This window comes from Pseudochaenichthys georgianus, chromosome 12 (assembly GCF_902827115.2).
Source record: "Pseudochaenichthys georgianus chromosome 12, fPseGeo1.2, whole genome shotgun sequence".
NCBI classification, from domain to species: Eukaryota; Metazoa; Chordata; class Actinopteri; order Perciformes; family Channichthyidae; genus Pseudochaenichthys; species Pseudochaenichthys georgianus.
In genome coordinates, this window is record NC_047514.1 from 25,300,932 (window position 1) to 25,321,366 (window position 20,435).

Sequence of the window (20,435 nt, forward strand, 5' to 3'; positions counted from 1 at the left end):
ACCCAGTGTGACTTTATTCTTAGAGCCAGTGGAATACTCTGTGGATAAGGCTAATTTTCAACGCCAAGATGATTCCAGTATGTCTTCATCTGCATGCTCGGGTGACACATTACCCGTAAGCAGCCCTTCTTCGGACACCTACAGAAAGGAGCAGTGGCCCAAGGTGTCCTCATCCCTACTTTCTCTCATTCAACAGAAACACAACTTAGGGATGGAATGCAGAGTACCAGAGAAACCAGGTTAGACTCACTCCCAGCTCTAAAATGCTTTCCAACATACTGGAAACGCTCGCTGACAAAGTCTATTCATACAAATCCTATCCTAGCGATGCAGACTTCAGTGAAGTGGCAGAGGCACTCACACAGACACACCCCTGTATGAAAGAACCTGGGTCCTTCAACCACAGTTACGGATGGAAACAGAGACTCAAGACGAAGATGTACAACTATCGCACATACCTGAAATCACACAGTTCATCATCTGACGAGCTGACTGTGAATACTCTGAAAAGAAAGTTGCTGACGGATGCCCACCCAGCAAAGAACATAAAGAAACCTAGGCGAGCTGAGTCTAACCATTACCCATCTCTGCCTTTCAACGAGACAACAGAGTCCATGGAGCAAGAGAGAGTGGCCCTCTTGTCTGAGGTAAAGAAAAGGAACAATGTCCAAACAATAAGACAGAAGATGGCTCGGACGTTCGCATTTCGGAGGCAAGAAATTGTCGACAAGAAAACATCTTTGCACGAAATGATCGAGAGATGGCCAGCACTCTTCGAAGTTCAAGAGGTACACTAACTTACTCATAATATGTATGTATATGTGTGTGTAATCAAATGTACGTAAAGCTAAATCACATGCTTTTGCATGAGGCACATATCCTTTGTCTGTTTTTGATATATATACCTATACTACCTATATTCCCTAGGTGAATGAAGAATTCATCAGAGTAACCACAATACCCCTTGAAGCAAGGTTCATGCAGAAACTTGACGAGAAGTGCAGTGAACTAATTCAAGTCGTCAGAAAGAAGGGTGGAGCTATCCGGGAGAAGACAAAGCTCCTGCCATTTGTGGAAACGGTATGTACAGATGTTTTTTACTTTACTGCTCACTTACATATATGCCTCAATAACAATAGATATATCTTTCAATACATAATCAATTATCTATAGCATTGGTCACTGATCCGACACGGCAACCTTTTAGCCAGAGGTTTCATAGACTTGGCACATTCATTCTTCATGTTCATCTACATGTTTAGACATTCATTTTGGCGTAATGGGAATTCTTGGCTGTTTTTTCATGGCCTTAATATGGTTGACACACTAATTGACTGATATTGTAATCATTATTTTATCGACTGATATGAAAGTGTCCAGCCCTACCTTCACGCCAAACTATGCTCTTTTTTCATGTCTCTACTGTCTAAATGCATCCTTACTCATTTATCACCTAAAGCTCATTCCCATGCATTCATTCCTACATACACTAGCTCTCAATCCCACATTAACAAACCGTGGCACACTCGCACTGATTGAATGGACGAACTGAACAATTAACATTAATTATTGTGACTGTCTTCATGCAGGATACTGACACCACTACAAAGAGGGAGATTGCTCTCAAATGTCTCATCCTCAACATGGGAGAATCGGTGGAGGACCTGATCAAAGAATTCCTGGTGAGGCAAGATTACTGTTGAGGTGTTAAAATTCCACTTTATATGATGTGTGTTACATTTTACATAACATTTTAGTTATTTAGCAGGTGCTCTTATCCAGAGTGACTAACAACAAGTGTAATAGGAGTCAAATTCAAATGTCACCAACACAGCGAGTAACCAATAGGCAGTCCTAGTAGTGTTTAAAGACGTGCTCAGACAATAGCTACAGACAAGAGCCAAAGCTATGCATCACAATACAATTCCTTCTTACAGCCAATTATGGCCTTCCAGGACGTCCACGATATGTCTTAACAGTTAGGCTATTCATCTGGGGGGAAACCCGAGCTATATTGATTTCAGATTCTTTTTTCCTAAATTATTTTCCAGGTGTTGGAGAAGGATGAGGCTGGACAAATTCTTCAGCGGGAAACTATCGCAATCTTCGTCATCAGAGATGCACAAGCCGCAACCAAAGACATTGGCATCATTCTTGAGGGACAAGAGGTTGTGAATAAGTTGGCGTCTGTTGCAAATGCTGTCGCCATTCTCCTGGGCTTCCTTTATGCTCTCAATCTGGAATATCCCAAGACATTAAAATTGACATTTGAATATATCCAGAAAGTCTTCATGGAGCTGGACCCGAAAGGCATGGCCACCAAGGTCAAGAAGCTCTATGACCAGCTCTACAATTGAGCTTAGTTCAGGTTTCCTACACGTCATGGAAAATGATAAAGACAATAACAAGTCACAGAAAACGTATGTGACTGTCCTGGAGAATGAAACGGTTACACACCTGTTGTGTGACTAGTTATGGTTCGTCATTCTGAAGTTCAACTGTTTGAAAATATAAAAACTGTTATAGCAATTACCCTGTGGCACTGATGGGCTCTGCTCTGGCTGGTAGAGTACGCAAGTTGCGTCCGCATTTGGTTTCAAAGGTCAATATGTTTGGCTGTCAGCTCTTCAAAGTTCCAATCTGACCCTTGAGAAACTTGACTGTTTTCTGGCAAGAATTATTTTTCATTTTTATGCCTTTAGGCATACAACCGCGGTGCAGTTTTTCTATGTATTTTAAATTGTTACATTTTATTTGAACAATGCAGATACCCTGTACATATGTTTGTTTTATAAGTAATAAATCCGTTATTAAATATCACAATGTGTAATGAGAATTATTGATGTAATCTATATTTTTTTGGATTAGATTAAATGAGAAAATTATAGTTTAACAAAATGTATACATTTTTGATTGGATAAAACAAATAATATTTAGTTAATTTTAACGAGAAAAAACTGTTTGATAAAATCCATGTTTGTTTGGATTAAATATAGAATTTAAATTAATTGACTTCCTTCAACAAGAAAATATGCTTTGTACCAAGTCTTATATCATAGTTTCCATGGACATAAGAAATATTGTTTGAGGCAAGTTATTTATTTTTCATTGGCTCAAGCTATAGAGTATAGATGTGAACCATTACCCTAAACATTTTTAATTGGTTGAACGAAATACTTTTATCAGTGCAGCATGATTATTGCACCGGTGTGCCTTAGGCTGGATACAATAAAAGGCCACTCTGAAACGTGCAGTTTTGCTTTATTGGGGGGGTCCGAAAACCAGTCAGTATCTGGTGTGACCACCATTTGCCTCACACTGTGCAACACATCTCCTTGGCATAGAGTTGATCAGGTTGTTGATTGTGGCCTGTGGAATGTTGGTCCACTCCTCTTCAATGGCTGCCAAGCTGCTGGATATTGGCAGGAACTGGAACACGCCGTCGTATACGCCGATCCAGAGCATCCCAAACATGCTCAATGGGTGACATGTCCGGTGAGTAAGCTGGCCATGCAAGAACTGGGATGTTTTCAGCCTCCAGGAACTGTGTACAGATCCTTGCAACATGGGGCCGTGCATTATCATGCTGCAACATGAGGTGATGGTCGTGGATGAATGGCACACCAATGGGCCTCAGGATCTCGTCACGGTATCTCTGTGCATTCACAATGCCATCAATAAAATGCACCTGTGTTCGTCGTCCATAACATACGCCTGCCCATACCATAACCCCACCACCACCATGGGCCACTCGATTCACAACATTGACATCAGAAAACCGCTCACCCACACGACGCCACACACGCTGTCTGCCATCTGCCCTGAACAGTGAAAACCGGGATTCATCCGTGAAGAGAACACCTCTCCAACGTGCCGGACGCCATCGAATGTGAGCATTTGCCCACTCAAGTCGGTTACGACGACGAACCGGAGTCAGGTGGAGACCCCGATGAGGACGACGAGCATGCAGATGAGCTTCCCTGAGACGGTTTCTGACAGTTTGTGCAGAGATTCTTTGGTTATGCAAACCGATTGTTGCAGCAGCCGTCCGAGTGGCTGGTCTCAGACGATCTTGGAGGTGAACATGCTGGATGTGGAGGTCCTGGGCTGGTGTGGTTACACGTGGTCTGCGGTTGTGAGGCCGGTTGGATGTACTCCCAAATGCTCTGAAACGCCTTTGGAGATGGCTTATGGTAGAGAAATGAAAATTCAATTCACGGGCAACAGCTCTGGTGGACATTCCTGCTGTCAGCATGCCAATTGCTCGCTCCCTCAAAACTTGCGACATCTGTGGCATTGTGCTGTGTGATAAAACTGAACATTTCAGAGTGGCCTTTTCAGAGTGGCGAATTTGTGAACAATAGTTGAGAGAAATTGTTATTTTGTGTATATAGAAAAATGTTTTAGATCTTTGAGTTCATCTCATGCAAAATGGGAGCAAAAACAAAAGTGTTGCATTTATATTTTTGTTCAGTGTAAGTTTGTGCACAGAAGGAAGGCTGACAGGCAGGTAGGCCATCCAGTTATTTTAGCCGGGCCGGCTAAAATGATTGGTCGTGCTTTTTACAGTACTATGGCTTCCAGAGATGAAATATTTGTATTGATTTTTTGTCAAAGCACTTTAGATATTCATTGCTATCGGGATGTTAAGAGCGTTCCATGGAATATAACAAAAAGTGTATCTCGAGCCGGTTTCTCAAACGTACCTACCCCACCTCTAATGTGTGCATATGAAAATGTGTGTCCATGTTTGATTATGTATGTGTGTACACTCACTGGCCACTTTATTAGGTACACCTGTTCTACTGCTCGTTAATGCACATATCTAATAAGCCAATCACATGGCAGCAACTCAATGCATCTAGGCATGGAGACATGGTCAAGGACCTGGTGAAGTTCAAACAGAGCATCAGAACGGATAGGAAAGGGGATTTAAGTGACTTTGAACATGGCATGGTTGTCGGTGTATTTCCGAAACTGCTGATCTACTGGGGTTTTCACACACAACCATCTCTAGGGTTTACAGAGAATGGTCCGAAAAAGGGGAAATATCCAGTGTGCGGCAGATCTCTGGGAGTCAAGGCCTTGTTGATATTCATAGTCTATAATATTATACATAAGACGATTGACAATAAAGTTGACTTTACTTTGATTTAAGAAAAGGTACCTGCATCTGACCCATAGTATTAGGAACACAATGTCATAGTTGATTTGATGGTGATATTCAGTATATTATAATCTGATTCTGAAATAGTCAAGTTAAAAGTACACTAATTAATCTGAATTGTAGTACAATGATGTGGTTTACAGTAAAAGCTGACGACTGCATAAACCAGAATGAGTGAGAGAGTTATTACTGAGTTGTGTTAAGGATGCTCTGGGTCCTACGGTCCGCGGTGTGGCTGGCTCGGGTTCCCTCCTTCTGTTTGTTCCTTTTGGCCAGTCCTCCAGACCTCTTTTTATTTCCCGTTTCGCTTGTGTGAGCAAATGGCTGATTATCAATAAATGCTCGCTACCAAGTACCGGTTATTGTGTGTATTCTTTCATGTTGCGGGTCTCAGCACGAGCCACTACCGCGGAGTAGAGGTTGGGGCCATAACATGTCCAAGACACTGTGAAATGTACTTTGCACTTCAATGGAGTAATACAAAGTTAAAATGGGCATTTTCTTTGTTTTTCTTTGTTGATTGAGCTGATTGAATTGTGTAGTTATGGTAAAATCCCAGTTATCTAGTCAAATTTACAATATAATATCATATTATTTACATTTTTATATTTACAGTAAATTACTGGCTAATGTGTTACATTACTTCTACAGTAAAAGTGTGAAGATACAAGTAATTACTGTAATTTATATACAGCAAGGTACCATAATACCAACGCTCTGTACTGCTATATCACAGTAATTCCATGGGCATAGTCATAGTATTTAGTTGTACTTTTATAAAATTACTAAATTACTGTGAAATATTTACAGTCAATTACTGTGAAATATTTACAGTCAATTACTGTGAAATCCATGCAACTAGTAGCCAGTAATTTACTGTAATTTTACAGCCAAACATTTTACAGTGTACACTTTATATTCACTCACATGTTATTATTGCACAATATTTGAACTACAAAAAATAATAATTATTAACTTAAAATAAAATAGAATATAAATAACCATGAGAAACACATTTAAATGAAAAGCAGATAGGAAAAAGATGCATTTGTAGTTTGCCAGTTTTGATTACTTCTTAAATATTGTTTTGTCCGGTGTCTCTGTCTCATGTAGCATTTACTGCCAGACATAATGTATTGTTCTTAAATACCTTTTGTATTTTATTTATAATAATAATAACCTTTATTTGTATATCACCTTTCATACAATAATTGCAATTCAAAGTGCTTCACGGCAGACATCTCTTAAAATACTCACAGAAAATTGATATCACATAGAATACAGTTACCAGTAAAAAAACATAGAAACAAATTTAAAATAGCATAGAATAGAAATATAAAAAAATAAAGTTACAACGATAAAATTGTGCATTTAAAGGAGGATAGTGGAAATACAACACACAATCTGAGACCCCAAAACAACAAGGAAATTAAGCCAATTCAACCAGAAAACAGATAAATGAATTATTCCCTTGGGTTTAAGCTTTCAATCTTCGGCACTTGTAGTCCCACACAGATGCTGTCCACTAGATGTCTCTCCTGTCACATGGAGCGTTTGCTGCCATAATGAGTTTCTGTTCACAGATACACTCTTCTCTAAGAAACACTCTGCTGTGATGTCCTGAAAACGAAGCTACAATAGAGTCATGTCTGTCTTCATATGTTAACGATCCGATCACCACAGCACGTACAAACAAACAAAACAATAACATCATAGCCTCGAGGGTCCACTGCAGTGCAGTCACAGCCAAATGTCCCGACAAGAGACCACAGATGTGACTCACACAAGATGTCCAGGGATATAATTGGACTTCCTGTTTCCAGCTACCCCAACCAGAAACCACAATGTCTTTATAATCCTATGGGATTTACTGTATGTCTATGGCATCCTGTGGTGAGTTTGCTTTGGCTCCATAAAACAACAAGTCTCTTTTACAAGATACTGTTTTTAAAATCGTTTTTTGTTTTTGCATATGCATAAAAAGAAAACATTTATTTTACTTTACTAACCTACCAGCTACAGTGGCAAAGAGTTTGTGAATGTGTGTCTTTAAAAAAAAAAAACATCTTTCAAAAGCTAGATTTAAAATAACAAATGCAACCTATCGAGTTAAAGTTACACTCTAAAATGATTGGTTCAAAACTTTCCAAACTCTCCCATACCGTCTCTCATTGCAGTACTACTGTATAGTTAGAACATTTGGGTTATGTATATACAGACTAACACTTGTGGTTGTGCCTGTTTGAACTTAGAAATAAATCATAACATAGAAATACTCAAGCATACTAAAGTATTGATTATGTTTTCTTACTACTGATCTGACATTATTGTATATTATATACCTTTAGTTTAAAATGCAAATACTAAATTACTCAAACTTTTACTACAAATGTTCTTACTGTTCACGACTGATTTGATATTATCATATCTAAACTTTGCTTTAAGAAAAGGTCTCTGCACCTGGGGAGCAGTGTAGGAACAATGCTTTGCGCAGGGGCCCCTCTGTCGTTTCAGGACTTGAACCGGTCCCCGTGGACTGAGCTCCCCCCACCATACGTTGATGCCTTGAGTTCAACCCAAAGGTGTTTTGTCGTTGATTTGGTATTATATTATCTAAATCTGATGTAGTAAAGTTAAAGGTACATCATCCCTTCTGAAATGCAGGGAATCAGATACAAACAAGCACAACAAATGGGAATTGGCCACTCAAGAAAGTAGTAACATTGTTACTTTAAAAAGTACTTTCCCCTTTCTTTATTAGTAGTAAAGTATAGATATTTCGCACTTCTAAAAGGTTCCTGAGTTGAGGCTTATGAAATTGTGAGTTTGAAATACTTCAACCTAAAGAACCTACATCAGACGGAGATGTGTTTGTTTGTGTGTGTGTGTGGGAGGAAACTCCTGCCTTGGGAGACCTCCACATCTTTTTGCATTATCTCCCCCTCTCTTCCCCCCCGCCACCTCTCTTCATTTCCTGCGCGGTGCCGGTCCTCCCCCTCTCGTTGTAAACACACCCATTGATCCAGTGAGGAGGACTGGGAGCGCCGGAGCCGCACCGCCACACAGGAGCCGAGCAGCCGCATCCAAACAGCTCATCCTCTACTCTAAAGCACGTTCATTTTTACGCTTCCTTTATCTATACTGACATTTCCAGATGTTCTACACACTGTTGCGCCTTACCTGACAGAACCGACCTCATCCTCCCTGAGTATCCGCCAGCAGTTTATCGGAAATTACCAAGGAGTTGTGACTCCCGAGCGCAAGGCGGCATCGTGGCTCTGTCAGAAGTGGCATGTTCGAGGGATACTGCGGACCCAAATGAACTCCTGCTTTCACCCAAAGAGGTAAATTGAACAATTACTCGCATCTCCCGTTATAGCTTATTATTGTATTGTAACAGCATCCCTTTTAAATAAAGGAAAACTCCGGTTCTGTGGCAGAGAAAGCGCAACAGAAAGCAGGCTTATGGACAAAAGATAATGTTGTTGACATTCATTTATTCTGACAATATAGCTATCATTTGGTATCGATTGTCTTTATTTTCACGAGATTCCCTCTCAGTCCTTTGTGCTCTCTTCGGCATCTCATCCCTGCATGCTCGAGATGTTTTGCATGTGTTGAAGGCGACAGCAGGTGTGACACGCTCTTCTTGGTGATGATCAACACTATTTTCTCAGTGCAGGCATGGGGCTTTGGTACACATCTTGCTCAGATGTGTGTGTGGACTATACATTTGAGATTAGGAGTGATGCCGACATGCAGATCAATAGCTGCTGGCTGTGTCCCCATGTTCTGCATCTTGTTTAATTATTGAATTCCCCCTCCAAGTGGCAGATGCACAGATCTGGCCCACATACGCCTGGTGTTTACTTAGGAAGTCTCTCCCACCCTCTTCCTGCGTCCAGGGTTGACTGGGAACACCTGGCAATGATTTTAAACAGACTGCAGCCTGGCCTCAGACAGAGAGACCAGAGGCGGCATGGCTGTTTCTTTTTTAACTGAGTGCTTAGTGAGTGTGCATGTATGTGCTCTGCTGCTCTGGCTGTGGATCTGTTTTCTGTGAGGATGACAACTCTCTCAGACATCCAGCCAAGCGCTCGCTCTCACACTGATGACATGTGTTCCTCCTCTCAGGGCACGTCGGTGTGAATGCACTCTGTTGCTGGGACAGATAAGGGAGTAACAATACCATGAGCACTTGTTTTTTTATAGATGATAATGATTATAAGTATTGATTTGAGGTCTGCAACCAAATGTAATTGGCATTTAATCAATATTTTTCATCATTAATTAGCAATTCATCTTACTTTCTTTAATTAGTTGGTTAATTTTTTGGTCTAAAATATGTTCCAATTTAGTGGGTGATGTCTTCACACTACACATGTGTCTGACACACACTCACAAAACATAAATGTCGTCCGACTGTTATGATATGAGACAAAGAAAAGCAACACATCCTCATATTTGAGAAGCTGAGACGAGGATGTGTTGCGCTTTTGGAAAACAATATCCATAGTTCCTCAAAGTCTTCTCATATCATTTCCCTCAGTAATGCAACATGTAATACCATTGTAAATCCACATGTACACCGAAGTAGGGTGACCAAAATGTTAGGGTATTACTTTTTCTATATCAAGATTACAAACTTGAAGTAAGGATTTTTTTTTATTTACGGCATTGGTAAACTTTCATTTCAAATATATATATAGATATAGGACTGACAGCTCGTGACAACAGTTAAGCAAAGTTGTCAACAAATGTTTTCCTTGATGGTCCACAAATAATATCAATAATTTTCATTTTGCATTCATCTTCCAGGATTTAACCAAACAGTACGAGATAACAAAATGCCAGAAATAGGGACATAGTAAAGTGAATTTATTTACTTTTTTCAAAATCGAAAAATATTGTTTACATGCATCACGGTTTAGAGGCTGATTAGAAACAGGATTATGGTTATATAGGTTGCAGTAATCTGATTTCCCCAATAATCTGTGTTGAGTTTAAATGCAGAGGGATGTTATGCAGCTGCAGAAAAACATTTGTACACGACAGCCAATGGACGAACTGGAATACAATATAAACAAGAGTTAAAAAACCATTTATGATTTTTAATTCTGAAACTATTCAAGGTCCGATCAGATGCTATTGGCATTTATGAAATCATGCCTACAGGAGGGCCGATGCCGTGGACAAGCACATTTATAACAAAGGACCATTCCAATTTAAATTACAAATAAAAGAACACAGGGTTTTCAGGTCCTGCAGGTTTAGTTGTTAATCCAGGCTTTATCCTTTAATATGCAAATAGCATACATCTCTGCTCGTCTTCTCTTTGTTCAGCTGCACTGCACCCACTGTATGAACGAGTGAGCACGTTCATCCGAGGACAACTTTGTTTGGTGTTAAATAAATGCAAAACACGTTCGGTAATGCAGACATGTTTTAAATAAATATGGAATCATTGTATTTTCACTATTCCTCCTACAAGCAAAGCATTATCATACTGCATCCTTTGATCCCATCTGTTGATTTGTCCTCAACTGTTTCACTGGCAGAGGTGGAGTGTTTATCTGCCAGTCAGATAGTGACCTGACGGCTGGAGGTTATATTTGTTAACGTGCTAATTATTAGTATCTGCAAAACCTCCTCCAAGTGGTGAGTTATTAGGGCCACTTATTCAAATCAAGCCACTTACAACTTACAATTAACAAACATGCATACTGCAGCATCAGTACTCTGTGTGTGTGTGTGTGTGTGTGTGTGTGTGTGTGTGTGTGTGTGTGTGTGTGTGTGTGTGTGTGTGTGTGTGTGTGTGTGTGTGTGTGTGTGTGTGTGTGGTCTAGCATTACTATACTTGTGGGGACCTAAATCTATTTACACAGTCACGTGTGGGGACTGGCTTCCCTTGTGGGGACAAAATGGAGGTCCCCATGACACCATTAATTTTAGGGTGAAGACTTGGTTAGGTTTAGGGTAAGGTTAAGGGTTAGGGATAGGCATGTGTTGGTTATGGTTAAGGTTAGGATAAGTCTCCAGGAAATGCATGTATGTAATGTCCCCTGAGGTGATGTATACATGGTATGTGTGTGTGTGTGTGTGTGTGTGTGTGTGTGTGTGTGTGTGTGTGTGTGTGTGTGTGTGTGTGTGTGTGTGTGTGTGTGTGTGTGTGTGTGTGTGTGTGTGTGTGTGTGTGTGTGTGTGTGTGTGTGTGTGTGTGTTGGAGGTGATGTTTGCAGGTGTGAGTCCAGGCTAAGGTATTCTCATTATAGCTGAGCCATAGCTGGAATGCAATAAATCCTGTTGAACCAAGGCTGCTGCGGTTGGTTTTGCATTTAATCAACTTGTGATAAAGGAAGACCGGGCTCTTATTATTATCATTAAAGTACAGTGTGTTGGATGAACAACACTTCTAAATGGAATACTTTCCAGAACTACATTTAACTATGTTTAACCTAACTACTGCATGGCTTTAAACGGAATAATTATATTAACGTGAAATTAAAAACCAACATGGAATTATGTTTGTTATGACATCAAATTAAATAATGTATCAAAAGTAATATGCTATTTTCAACCAAACCATGATAATTTTCTAAACCAAAGCTAGTAATTTTAGTCGTTTGTTGGTCTTTTTGTTTGGTTGCAATTTAAACCGTTAACCACTTGTTTAAAACTGCGACCATAATGAGAGGGAGAATTCGTTTTTTTAATTAAATGTCTGTACTAAATGTCAAACTATTCCAAGTAATATTGTTTGAGGCTTTTCAAAACGTATTAAAATTGGCTTGTAAAGAATGGTAACACACACTTTCTTATTATAGCGCTTCCATAAGGCGGCAACTAATGATTATTTTCATCATAGAATAATCTGCAAATGAATGACTTGTTCCTCAAAAGGGCCAAGGTTGTGTCTTTGAATGTCTTGTTTAATCATTACCAAAAAAATGACATAAATATTAATGCGATTAAAGCAGAGAAAAGTAGGAAATACTACTTTATAATAATACTAATACTAAATACTATCTGAAGAGCTGAAAACTGCATTTTCTGATTATTCGATCCTCAAAATACATGGTGTTTTCCTGAGAATGTACCCATGGTAGTAGCTTCATATAGAATTAAAACAAGTTATCTTCTATCCCTGCAAGCTTCCTGACCCGTTGTGAGTGTGTTAAAGGCTTAGCTTGGAATGCAATGCAAGTGGTTTAAATACCTTTTGCTACCACAGGTTGTGTTTTCCCTTTGGCAGCTGCAGCCACACGGCCGGTCTGGGGTGCAGCTGGTGTTGGAAGTTAGTTTAACTGGATTTCGTCATTTCCCAGGAACTTGTAACATGAAAGTAACATTTGGTTGAAGATGAAGGATTGAGCAACACAGCTCAGCATTGGATTTTCAATTGTTAGTGTGGTTCACACCTGATTGTCTACTCATGAAACAGCATTCTGAGGACCATGATCATGATGCAACGTAAAGGAAATGGAAACTCTCGTTTTTGCAGCGAGGTAACTTATGACATCTGGGAACTTTTGAACTCTTTAAATCATTTGGAGTGATTTACTAGGTCATTCAGGGACACAGTACCTGTCGAAACATAGTGCCAGACACTTTTGACAATTCTAGAAAGTGGTTCAAATGAATGTGAGTTCTGAGCGAAGACAGGGCAAGGACGGTGAAGATAGGCTGTGACTTTCTGGAGGGGAGTCAATTCTGTGCATTACTCCGAGGCTTAAAGGAGTCCCGCTGTCTCCTTGTCTCCTTCTCTCCTCACTTTATAAAGACCTCTGCAAAGAGAGACTTACTTGTAATCATGGTATCTCTAAAAGAAGGGGATTAGTGCTGCTTGGGGTTTGGAGCAGAAAAGCCTCTTGGTAGTGCGAGAAGACAATAGGTATCTACTTGACCTTCATAACTCCCAGGCGTCGGATCTCTTGCTTAATGTATCTCTGAGGAAGGATTGCAATACTCACCAAAAACGCACATCATCGTCATCATAAGATGGATATTACAGTTGCAAAACGCAATATTTCAGCATCAATATCCCAGTGTCATGGCTGAGACTAGGCAATAACACGTCTTCAGTGAATATAGATGGATCCAATAGAGAACATATTTCTCATAACACTATAATGATCCAATGTCCTTCCTTAAACTGTGTCTTGACAGGAACATGTTTCTATATCATTATTGAAACTTGCTTCCTCGTTACGGGAAACTCAATATCATGGTGCTAAACTCACAAAGTGTTCTTCACCTGGCAGATATAATTGATGTGTGTCATTTTACTTAGAGGAGTGTGCTCTCGTTGTCTTACTGACACATCGAAGGCACCCCTTTAGCTGATGTTGACGGTCTAAGAAGGACTCTATCAGCTTATGATCGTAGCAACTTCAAGATATAAAACGAAAGATGATTGTGAATTCAACGAGAGAACGAGCACCTACAGTAAAGCCAAGAAATGAATTTGAAACCCTTTAATTTACCTCCTGTTTGAAAAGGCAAAAACCACATGAACACCAAACTTGACCCGAACTCATACCAATCCTCTACTCAGCAAAACATTGAATAATCTTGTGTAATGGCGGCTTTCCCCACAGAATGTGATTCTATCTGTGGGGCACCACACCTGAATGGACTTTCATTATAACATGTATTTGAGAAATCTTGTCTTTTCTTTTTCAGGATTCAATGAAAATGTCTGTGTGTGTCCATGAGAACCGGAAATCCCGAGCCAGCACCGGCTCGATGAACATCTACCTGTTCCACAAGTCGTCCTATGCGGACAGTGTGCTGATGCACCTCAACTCTCTGCGGCAGCAGCGGCTCTTCACTGACGTCCTGCTTCATGCGGGGAGCCGCTCCTTCCCGTGCCACCGCGCCGTGCTGGCCGCCTGCAGCCGCTACTTTGAGGCCATGTTCAGCGGCGGGCTGAGGGAGAGTCAGGCCAGCGAGGTCGACTTCCGTGACTCCCTTCACCCGGAGGTGTTAGAGCTCCTGCTGGATTACGCCTACTCATCACGTGTGGTCATCAATGAGGAAAACGCAGAGTCTCTACTGGAGGCTGGGGACATGCTGGAGTTTCAGGACATCCGGGATGCCTGCGCTGAATTCCTGGAGAGAAACCTGCACCCGTCTAACTGCCTTGGCATGCTGTTGCTGTCTGACGCCCACCAGTGCATCAAGCTGTCAGAGCTCTCCTGGGGAATGTGCCTCAGCAACTTTCCCACCATTTGCAAGACAGAGGACTTCCTCCAGCTGCCCAAAGATATGGTGGTGCAGCTTTTGTGCCATGAGGAGCTCGAGACAGAAGACGAGAGACTGGTCTATGAGGCGGCCCTTAACTGGATCAACTACGACCTGGAAAAGAGGCACTGCCACCTTCCAGAGCTCCTGAGAACGGTCCGCCTGGCCCTGCTGCCCGCCATCTTTCTCATGGAGAACGTGTCCACCGAAGAGCTGATCAACGCCCAGCCGAAGAGCAAGGAGCTGGTGGATGAAGCTATCCGCTGTAAGCTGAAGATCCTGCAGAACGATGGCGTGGTTAACAGCCCTTGTGCCCGACCAAGGAAGACCAGCCATGCCCTCTTTCTTCTGGGAGGGCAGACTTTCATGTGTGACAAGTTGTACCTGGTGGACCAGAAAGCCAAAGAGATCATCCCCAAGTCTGACATCCCTAGCCCCAGGAAGGAGTTCAGCGCCTGCGCCATTGGCTGTAATGTGTACATCACCGGTGGCAGAGGTTCAGAGAATGGTGTATCCAAAGATGTGTGGGTCTATGACACCGTCCAAGAGGAATGGTCGAAGGCGGCACCCATGCTCATTGCCAGGTTTGGCCATGGCTCTGCGGAGCTGAAACACTGCCTCTACGTGGTGGGAGGTCACACAGCTGCCACCGGCTGCCTTCCAGCCTCTCCATCGGTATCCCTCAAACAGGTGGAGCAGTTCGACCCAGTGGCGAACAAGTGGACGATGGTGGCTCCTTTGAGAGAGGGTGTGAGCAATGCAGCGGTGGTCAGCGTCAAGCTCAAGCTCTTTGCCTTCGGAGGAACCAGCGTCACCCACGACAAGCTGCCCAAGGTGCAGTGCTACGATCCGCAGGAGAACCGATGGTCTGTACCGGCGTCCTGCCCGCAGCCCTGGCGCTACACGGCCGCCGCCGTGCTGGGAAACCAGATCTTCGTCATGGGCGGGGACACAGAGTTCTCTGCGTGCTCGGCGTATAAGTTCAGCAGTGACAGCTACCAGTGGACTAAAGTTGGCGACGTGACGGCCAAGCGCATGAGCTGCCAGGCGGTGGCGTCGGGAAATAAACTGTACGTTGTGGGTGGGTACTTCGGCACACAGCGGTGTAAAACTCTGGACTGCTATGACCCCACGCTGGATGCTTGGAACAGCATCACGACTGTGCCATACTCACTCATTCCCACTGCTTTCGTCAGCACCTGGAAGCATCTGCCCGCTTGAGCCCCAGAACCCTCTTCCTACACCCTCTCAACGAGGTAAGTTTGACATCTCACTTTTCCTTGTGTGTTTATAGGTCTTGGGGGGGTAAATATGTCACAGATAATTGGCATAAAGTTGGGTCTGAAGACTACACATTTCGAAATGAAAACAATCTAGAGATTGGAAAATGAGCTTCCCAGACGTATGTAGCCCGTTTCTCATCTCTGCATGTGGTTAGCCGCTCAAGGCTACTTTGGCCAAGTAAGAAGAATGGGATAAAAGCTCTATTCCGGCAGCCTTTTAAAGTGCCCACAGTGAGTCTGCTGTATAATACCAAGGCAGTGACCGCTTGAGAGCTCTTCCTTTAGCTAACGGTGCAACATTGATGTTCATTTGCATTCTTAAAGTGAGCACAGTTTCTGTTTGTTAATATATTACAGCCAAATCAATGTGGTGTTTTTGAGGCAGATTCAAATGTAAGTATTCCATATCTTAAATATATACAGTGTATTTATATAATAATAATAATAATAATAATAATGAATATAAGCAAATATATTGGCATATATTTCATTTTCACACTTCACCACACATAAAGTCCCTGGAAGAAGAGATCTTGTATCTCAATGGGACATTCCTGGATAAATAAAGGATAAATAAAATAAATAAATAAAATAAACAGCATCAGGTTGGCAGAGATGCTTCTAACCTGGCAGAGATAGAGAGATAAATAGGTCAAACATACTAAAAATGCAAGCCATAAAACTTTGATGCAGGCTGTATTTGCAGATCTGTCAACATATATGACAGTCTGTGATACCCTGCATTGATGTTGGTATGCGTGTTGGGTGTCTCACATGTTCCGAATAAGAGAAACACTGACAGTACGTAAGTGCGTATTCTCAGAAGAAGAGAGAAAGGAGCTCTCGCGGAGGCGGGGGGGGGGGGGGGGGTGATGGGGGCTTGTGTGCGTTAGTTAAGTGAGTTATGCTGCTGTGGGGATGGGCTGAAGGACAGAGAGGGTAATTGAAAGAGAATAGGATACTTTTATTGCTCCTGTGGGGGAAATCCCTCTCAGAGGGAAATGGGGGTCTACCAATTAGACAAGCCACACACCAGCAGGCTGCAACACCCTGGCCAGGATAATCCACTCTCTGCCGCCTTCCTTTGACGAGGTTAGGGTCTCTACGGCGGTGGGAGGGAAGGCGGGCCGGCGACTCGTGCCGTGTCGGAAACCATTCATCAGAGGTGACAGAGATGTGGCAGGAAAGGAAGTGAGGAGGGACAATCGTACACCTCCTCCCCCCTCAGCCCTTGTTAGTGGTGGTCTGCACATTACTCTAGTGTCTCTTCGGCCTCCATGTATGTCTTCTTTACCTCAATGTAACCCTGCTCTCCTGCTCTGATGATGATCGGGCCGGACGCATGTGGAGCATGGGCAGTCAGCTGGCAAAGCGGATCGTTCTGCATGCTGCAGGCTCATGATCTAATCACATCAAACTAGCGCTACACCCTACACTGTTGCCCCCACACACCCATGCAGGCAGTCTTTCTCATTTGGCTGTATTTATTCAAATGTCTCTAAGCTCCTGAGAAGAAGAGAAGAAGAATGGCTCCCCAGCTGTCCAGCAAAGGCACCGTTTCCCATGTGATAAAGCCAGGAAGCAGCCGAGCAGCTTCACACACTGGGATGTTCCTCCACTCTCCACGGGATGACATATTTGTGAAGACTTATTATTCCCTTTCTTTTCAGTGACTCATGTCTGAAAAGGAGAGAGTAGACTGAAGGTTTAAACTATCTCTAAGCCAAGGCAACACAGTGCTCAGTGAAGGACATCATCCTGCTACTTATTTAACACTGTTTTTGGTGCGCCTGCCTGTCATGGCAACTGACAGTCTCCTCACTGAAAGCGCTGAAAAGACGAAATGTGGAGGAATGGAAAAGAAGGCCGACTGTTTAGGAATGAAAGGGGAAGGAAGTATGTTAGACCTCACAGAAGGAGATTGTCGCTGAGAGAAAGAAGAAGTGCTCTCGGTTGTTCCCGCGGGAACAATCCTAACATGTCTGAGTTACTTCCTTTTGGAGTTTCTCCCTTGGAAAGCATTTAGTGGGTTTTGAGGGAATACAATAACGAAGTATTTTCGACTGCCTTCCGTGTTGATAGTGCAGTCCTATTTTCGGGGTGACTGAATGTAATTGTAGATATTTGGAGGTTGAAAAACAAAGTACCAGAAACCGCAGTGTCTTTGAGCACCTGAAAAAGCGCTTAGAAGTCAAATGTATTATCATTATTGTTTAAGAGTAAAACTAAAAATGCAATACCAGTATATCCAAAAGATGTGCACATACAAGAATGTTCACACAGTATTGAGGTCAACACCATCATGTGATATATCAATATTTAAGGCCTAGTAATCAAGGAGCCTGAGCCTCTGATTCCTTTTCACTTTGAATAATTAAAAAGTCACCTGTAACTGTTGAGTTAAAGGCGTCTTACCCTTTTAACAAATGATTCCTTTGTCTCCCTCAGATTCCCCTGTTTTGCATCATCTACTCCAGCTGTGAAGAAGCACACATCCTCTTCCTCTCGAAGAGAAACTAAGCAGCGATGTACAGACACCCGCATTCATCTTGTTGTCGCAGAAGAGGCAGAAACGGGACACGAGCTGGACACTTCCACTGGAATGATGTCGTCCTTCGTTTCCGAGACAGAAGCCGAGGCCTCCAGCACAGTAGCTCGCGCAAACAAACCAAACAACCTGCTGCTTGTTACATGAGGCACAAACTACCACCTTATGTACATAAGGCACGTCAGACTCCTGCTTTCATGCTGCCATCGAGGACTGCAACCACCACACACAGCCTGCATGTCTCCCGTTTAGTCATGACAGGCGTGTGCAGATCTGTATTGATGTTTTTCTCCATGATAAAAAAAGAAGAATACTCTATTCATCGAGGCTGCAATGTATAGCATGATGGATGTTCTGCTTAGAGCGAGGGGTGGAGGATGCCTTGTTGGTGTGCCGAGGAACTGACTGAATATAGCTGATTTAAAAAAGGCACAATGAAGGAGCATTTCTCCCCCTTTCTCTCCTCTAATAAGCTTTTGTTTGACCCTTCTTTCAGACGTTTCCTTTAACAGCTTTGACGCACAGAAGAAAACCTTTAAGTGTTCCTCTCATGAAGGCTTTGGCCGTTTGCTGTCACGTGCGAGCCGCGAGGTGTTGACGACCAACGCCAGCTGAAGCTGAGGAGGATGAAGGGGATCGGAGGGGAGGTGCTTGGGGGCTGCGACCTTACATGTTTGCTGTTTTGCAGCGAAGCATTAGCGCCCGCTGAGTGCCGGCTCACTAGCCCACTGTACACAGAGGCGGTATTCATAAAGAACGGTCACTTCCAGCTGTACACTTAACGCAGCTTCTGTTGTTCTGATCCAAAGCAGTTGCTCGCCTGCTGAGTCACCGCTTAACCTTCCTGCAGCATGTGCACTCATAGCGATGCAGTAACTCTGGCATGCACCCTTCTCTTGTCACAGACATATTGTCACCTTAAACTGAACTGAGAATTAATCAGTTTCTTTTTTTTTAAAACCTCACTGCAACGTAGTCTTAATTTATATGGCAATGATGATTACTCTGTTATTTTAATATGTTTAATCGTATTTATTTCTTCTCTGCCTGCATCCGTATGTGAATGTATGTTCGGGTGGCGTCATGCATGGCCAGGTGTTGTGTTTTATTTGATCGCAGTCGGGCTGCATTTTGCACAATTCACTCTTTACCAGGAGGAACTTGTTTTTTAGGAAGTTAAAAGAGTGTGGAAGAGGAAGAATGGCTCGGATTACTGATGGGGTGAAGCGGTTTAGGCGGCTGCCCACATAGGAAGACTGGAAATATTATCCCTTTTGATAGGTTCTTTTTAAGCTCACAGTTGGGTCCACGCCTGTCTTAAATGGTGCCGTCGGGGGGGCAAACAGTACCAACAAATCAAGAACGTATCAAACCTGGAGAAAGTGCAGTGTGTGGCCCTGTAACTAACCCTGACATGGCTCAGAGTGGGACAGTCCTCCAGCTGTCTCAAGGACAACTGGAGGACTGTCACACGTGTTAACTTCACTCAGCGGGGGTGTACGCCCAGTCTTCTTCACCATTAGGTTGAGAAAGAGTGAATCCATTACGCTGTGCATTCATAAGGGCAGACACCGCAGTGCTTTTCACCATAGTGTCAATAATGCACATTGAAAAAATATGAAAAAAACAACATTGCAAGTTCCTAAAGACCAAAAAGAGAGACTGTCTTAAACACTTGCATAACACTTGTAACTCACATCAGTGCTTTCTGCCTGTCTGTCTGTCTATAACTGCCTGAACGTGGATGTTTTACATTTGAATATTAATGGGATCATTGAATTCAATGTAAGAGGTTATGTTTTGGTGGAATATGTAACATTTGTTTCGTCCTTCTTCGTGGATTCATGACACAAATCGAATCTGTGGGAAAACAGCTCTATACTTCGTGCTCTGCTCCTGGAGCCGCCCAAAAGATGTTTTCCTTTTATTGGCAATTTCAGAACTTCTTTGGAGACCCTTGGGGCTTCATTGTGTTGACCTCCTCCAACCACTGAGCACAGGGTCTCTGGCCCCACCAATCAGAGGAGCATTGCTTTCCCAAGTTTCCCTAGCAACAGCGAGCGATGAATGCCCCCTCAATTTGCACCTAATTGCCGAGTGGCACTTCTCCTTTCTACTCTTGCCCTCCGCTTGTCCTCGGATTCATCTGGAAATGCAGCTGGCTCAGATCGGAGCGCAGTGTCCCGCTTTGCAT

General features: G+C 42.6%; 2 protein-coding genes across 2 annotated transcripts; both read left to right on the forward strand.

The window, feature by feature from the left end:
• Nucleotides 1-225: 225 nt before the first annotated feature.
• LOC117455897 (sterile alpha motif domain-containing protein 3-like) lies at nt 226-2,800 on the forward strand. The gene is made up of 4 exons (XM_071204915.1): nt 226-788; nt 928-1,080; nt 1,590-1,682; nt 2,052-2,800. The coding sequence occupies exons 1-4, from the start codon at nt 264-266 to the stop codon at nt 2,355-2,357; spliced, it is 1,077 nt and encodes a 358-aa protein (XP_071061016.1). The 5' UTR covers nt 226-263; the 3' UTR covers nt 2,358-2,800.
• Nucleotides 2,801-8,427: 5,627 nt separating this feature from the next.
• enc1 (ectodermal-neural cortex 1) lies at nt 8,428-19,649 on the forward strand. The gene is made up of 3 exons (XM_034096327.2): nt 8,428-8,511; nt 13,850-15,666; nt 18,142-19,649. Exon 2 carries the CDS (start codon nt 13,856-13,858, stop codon nt 15,629-15,631), a length of 1,776 nt encoding a protein of 591 aa, XP_033952218.1. The 5' UTR covers nt 8,428-8,511; nt 13,850-13,855; the 3' UTR covers nt 15,632-15,666; nt 18,142-19,649.
• The last annotated feature ends 786 nt before the right edge of the window (nt 19,650-20,435 follow it).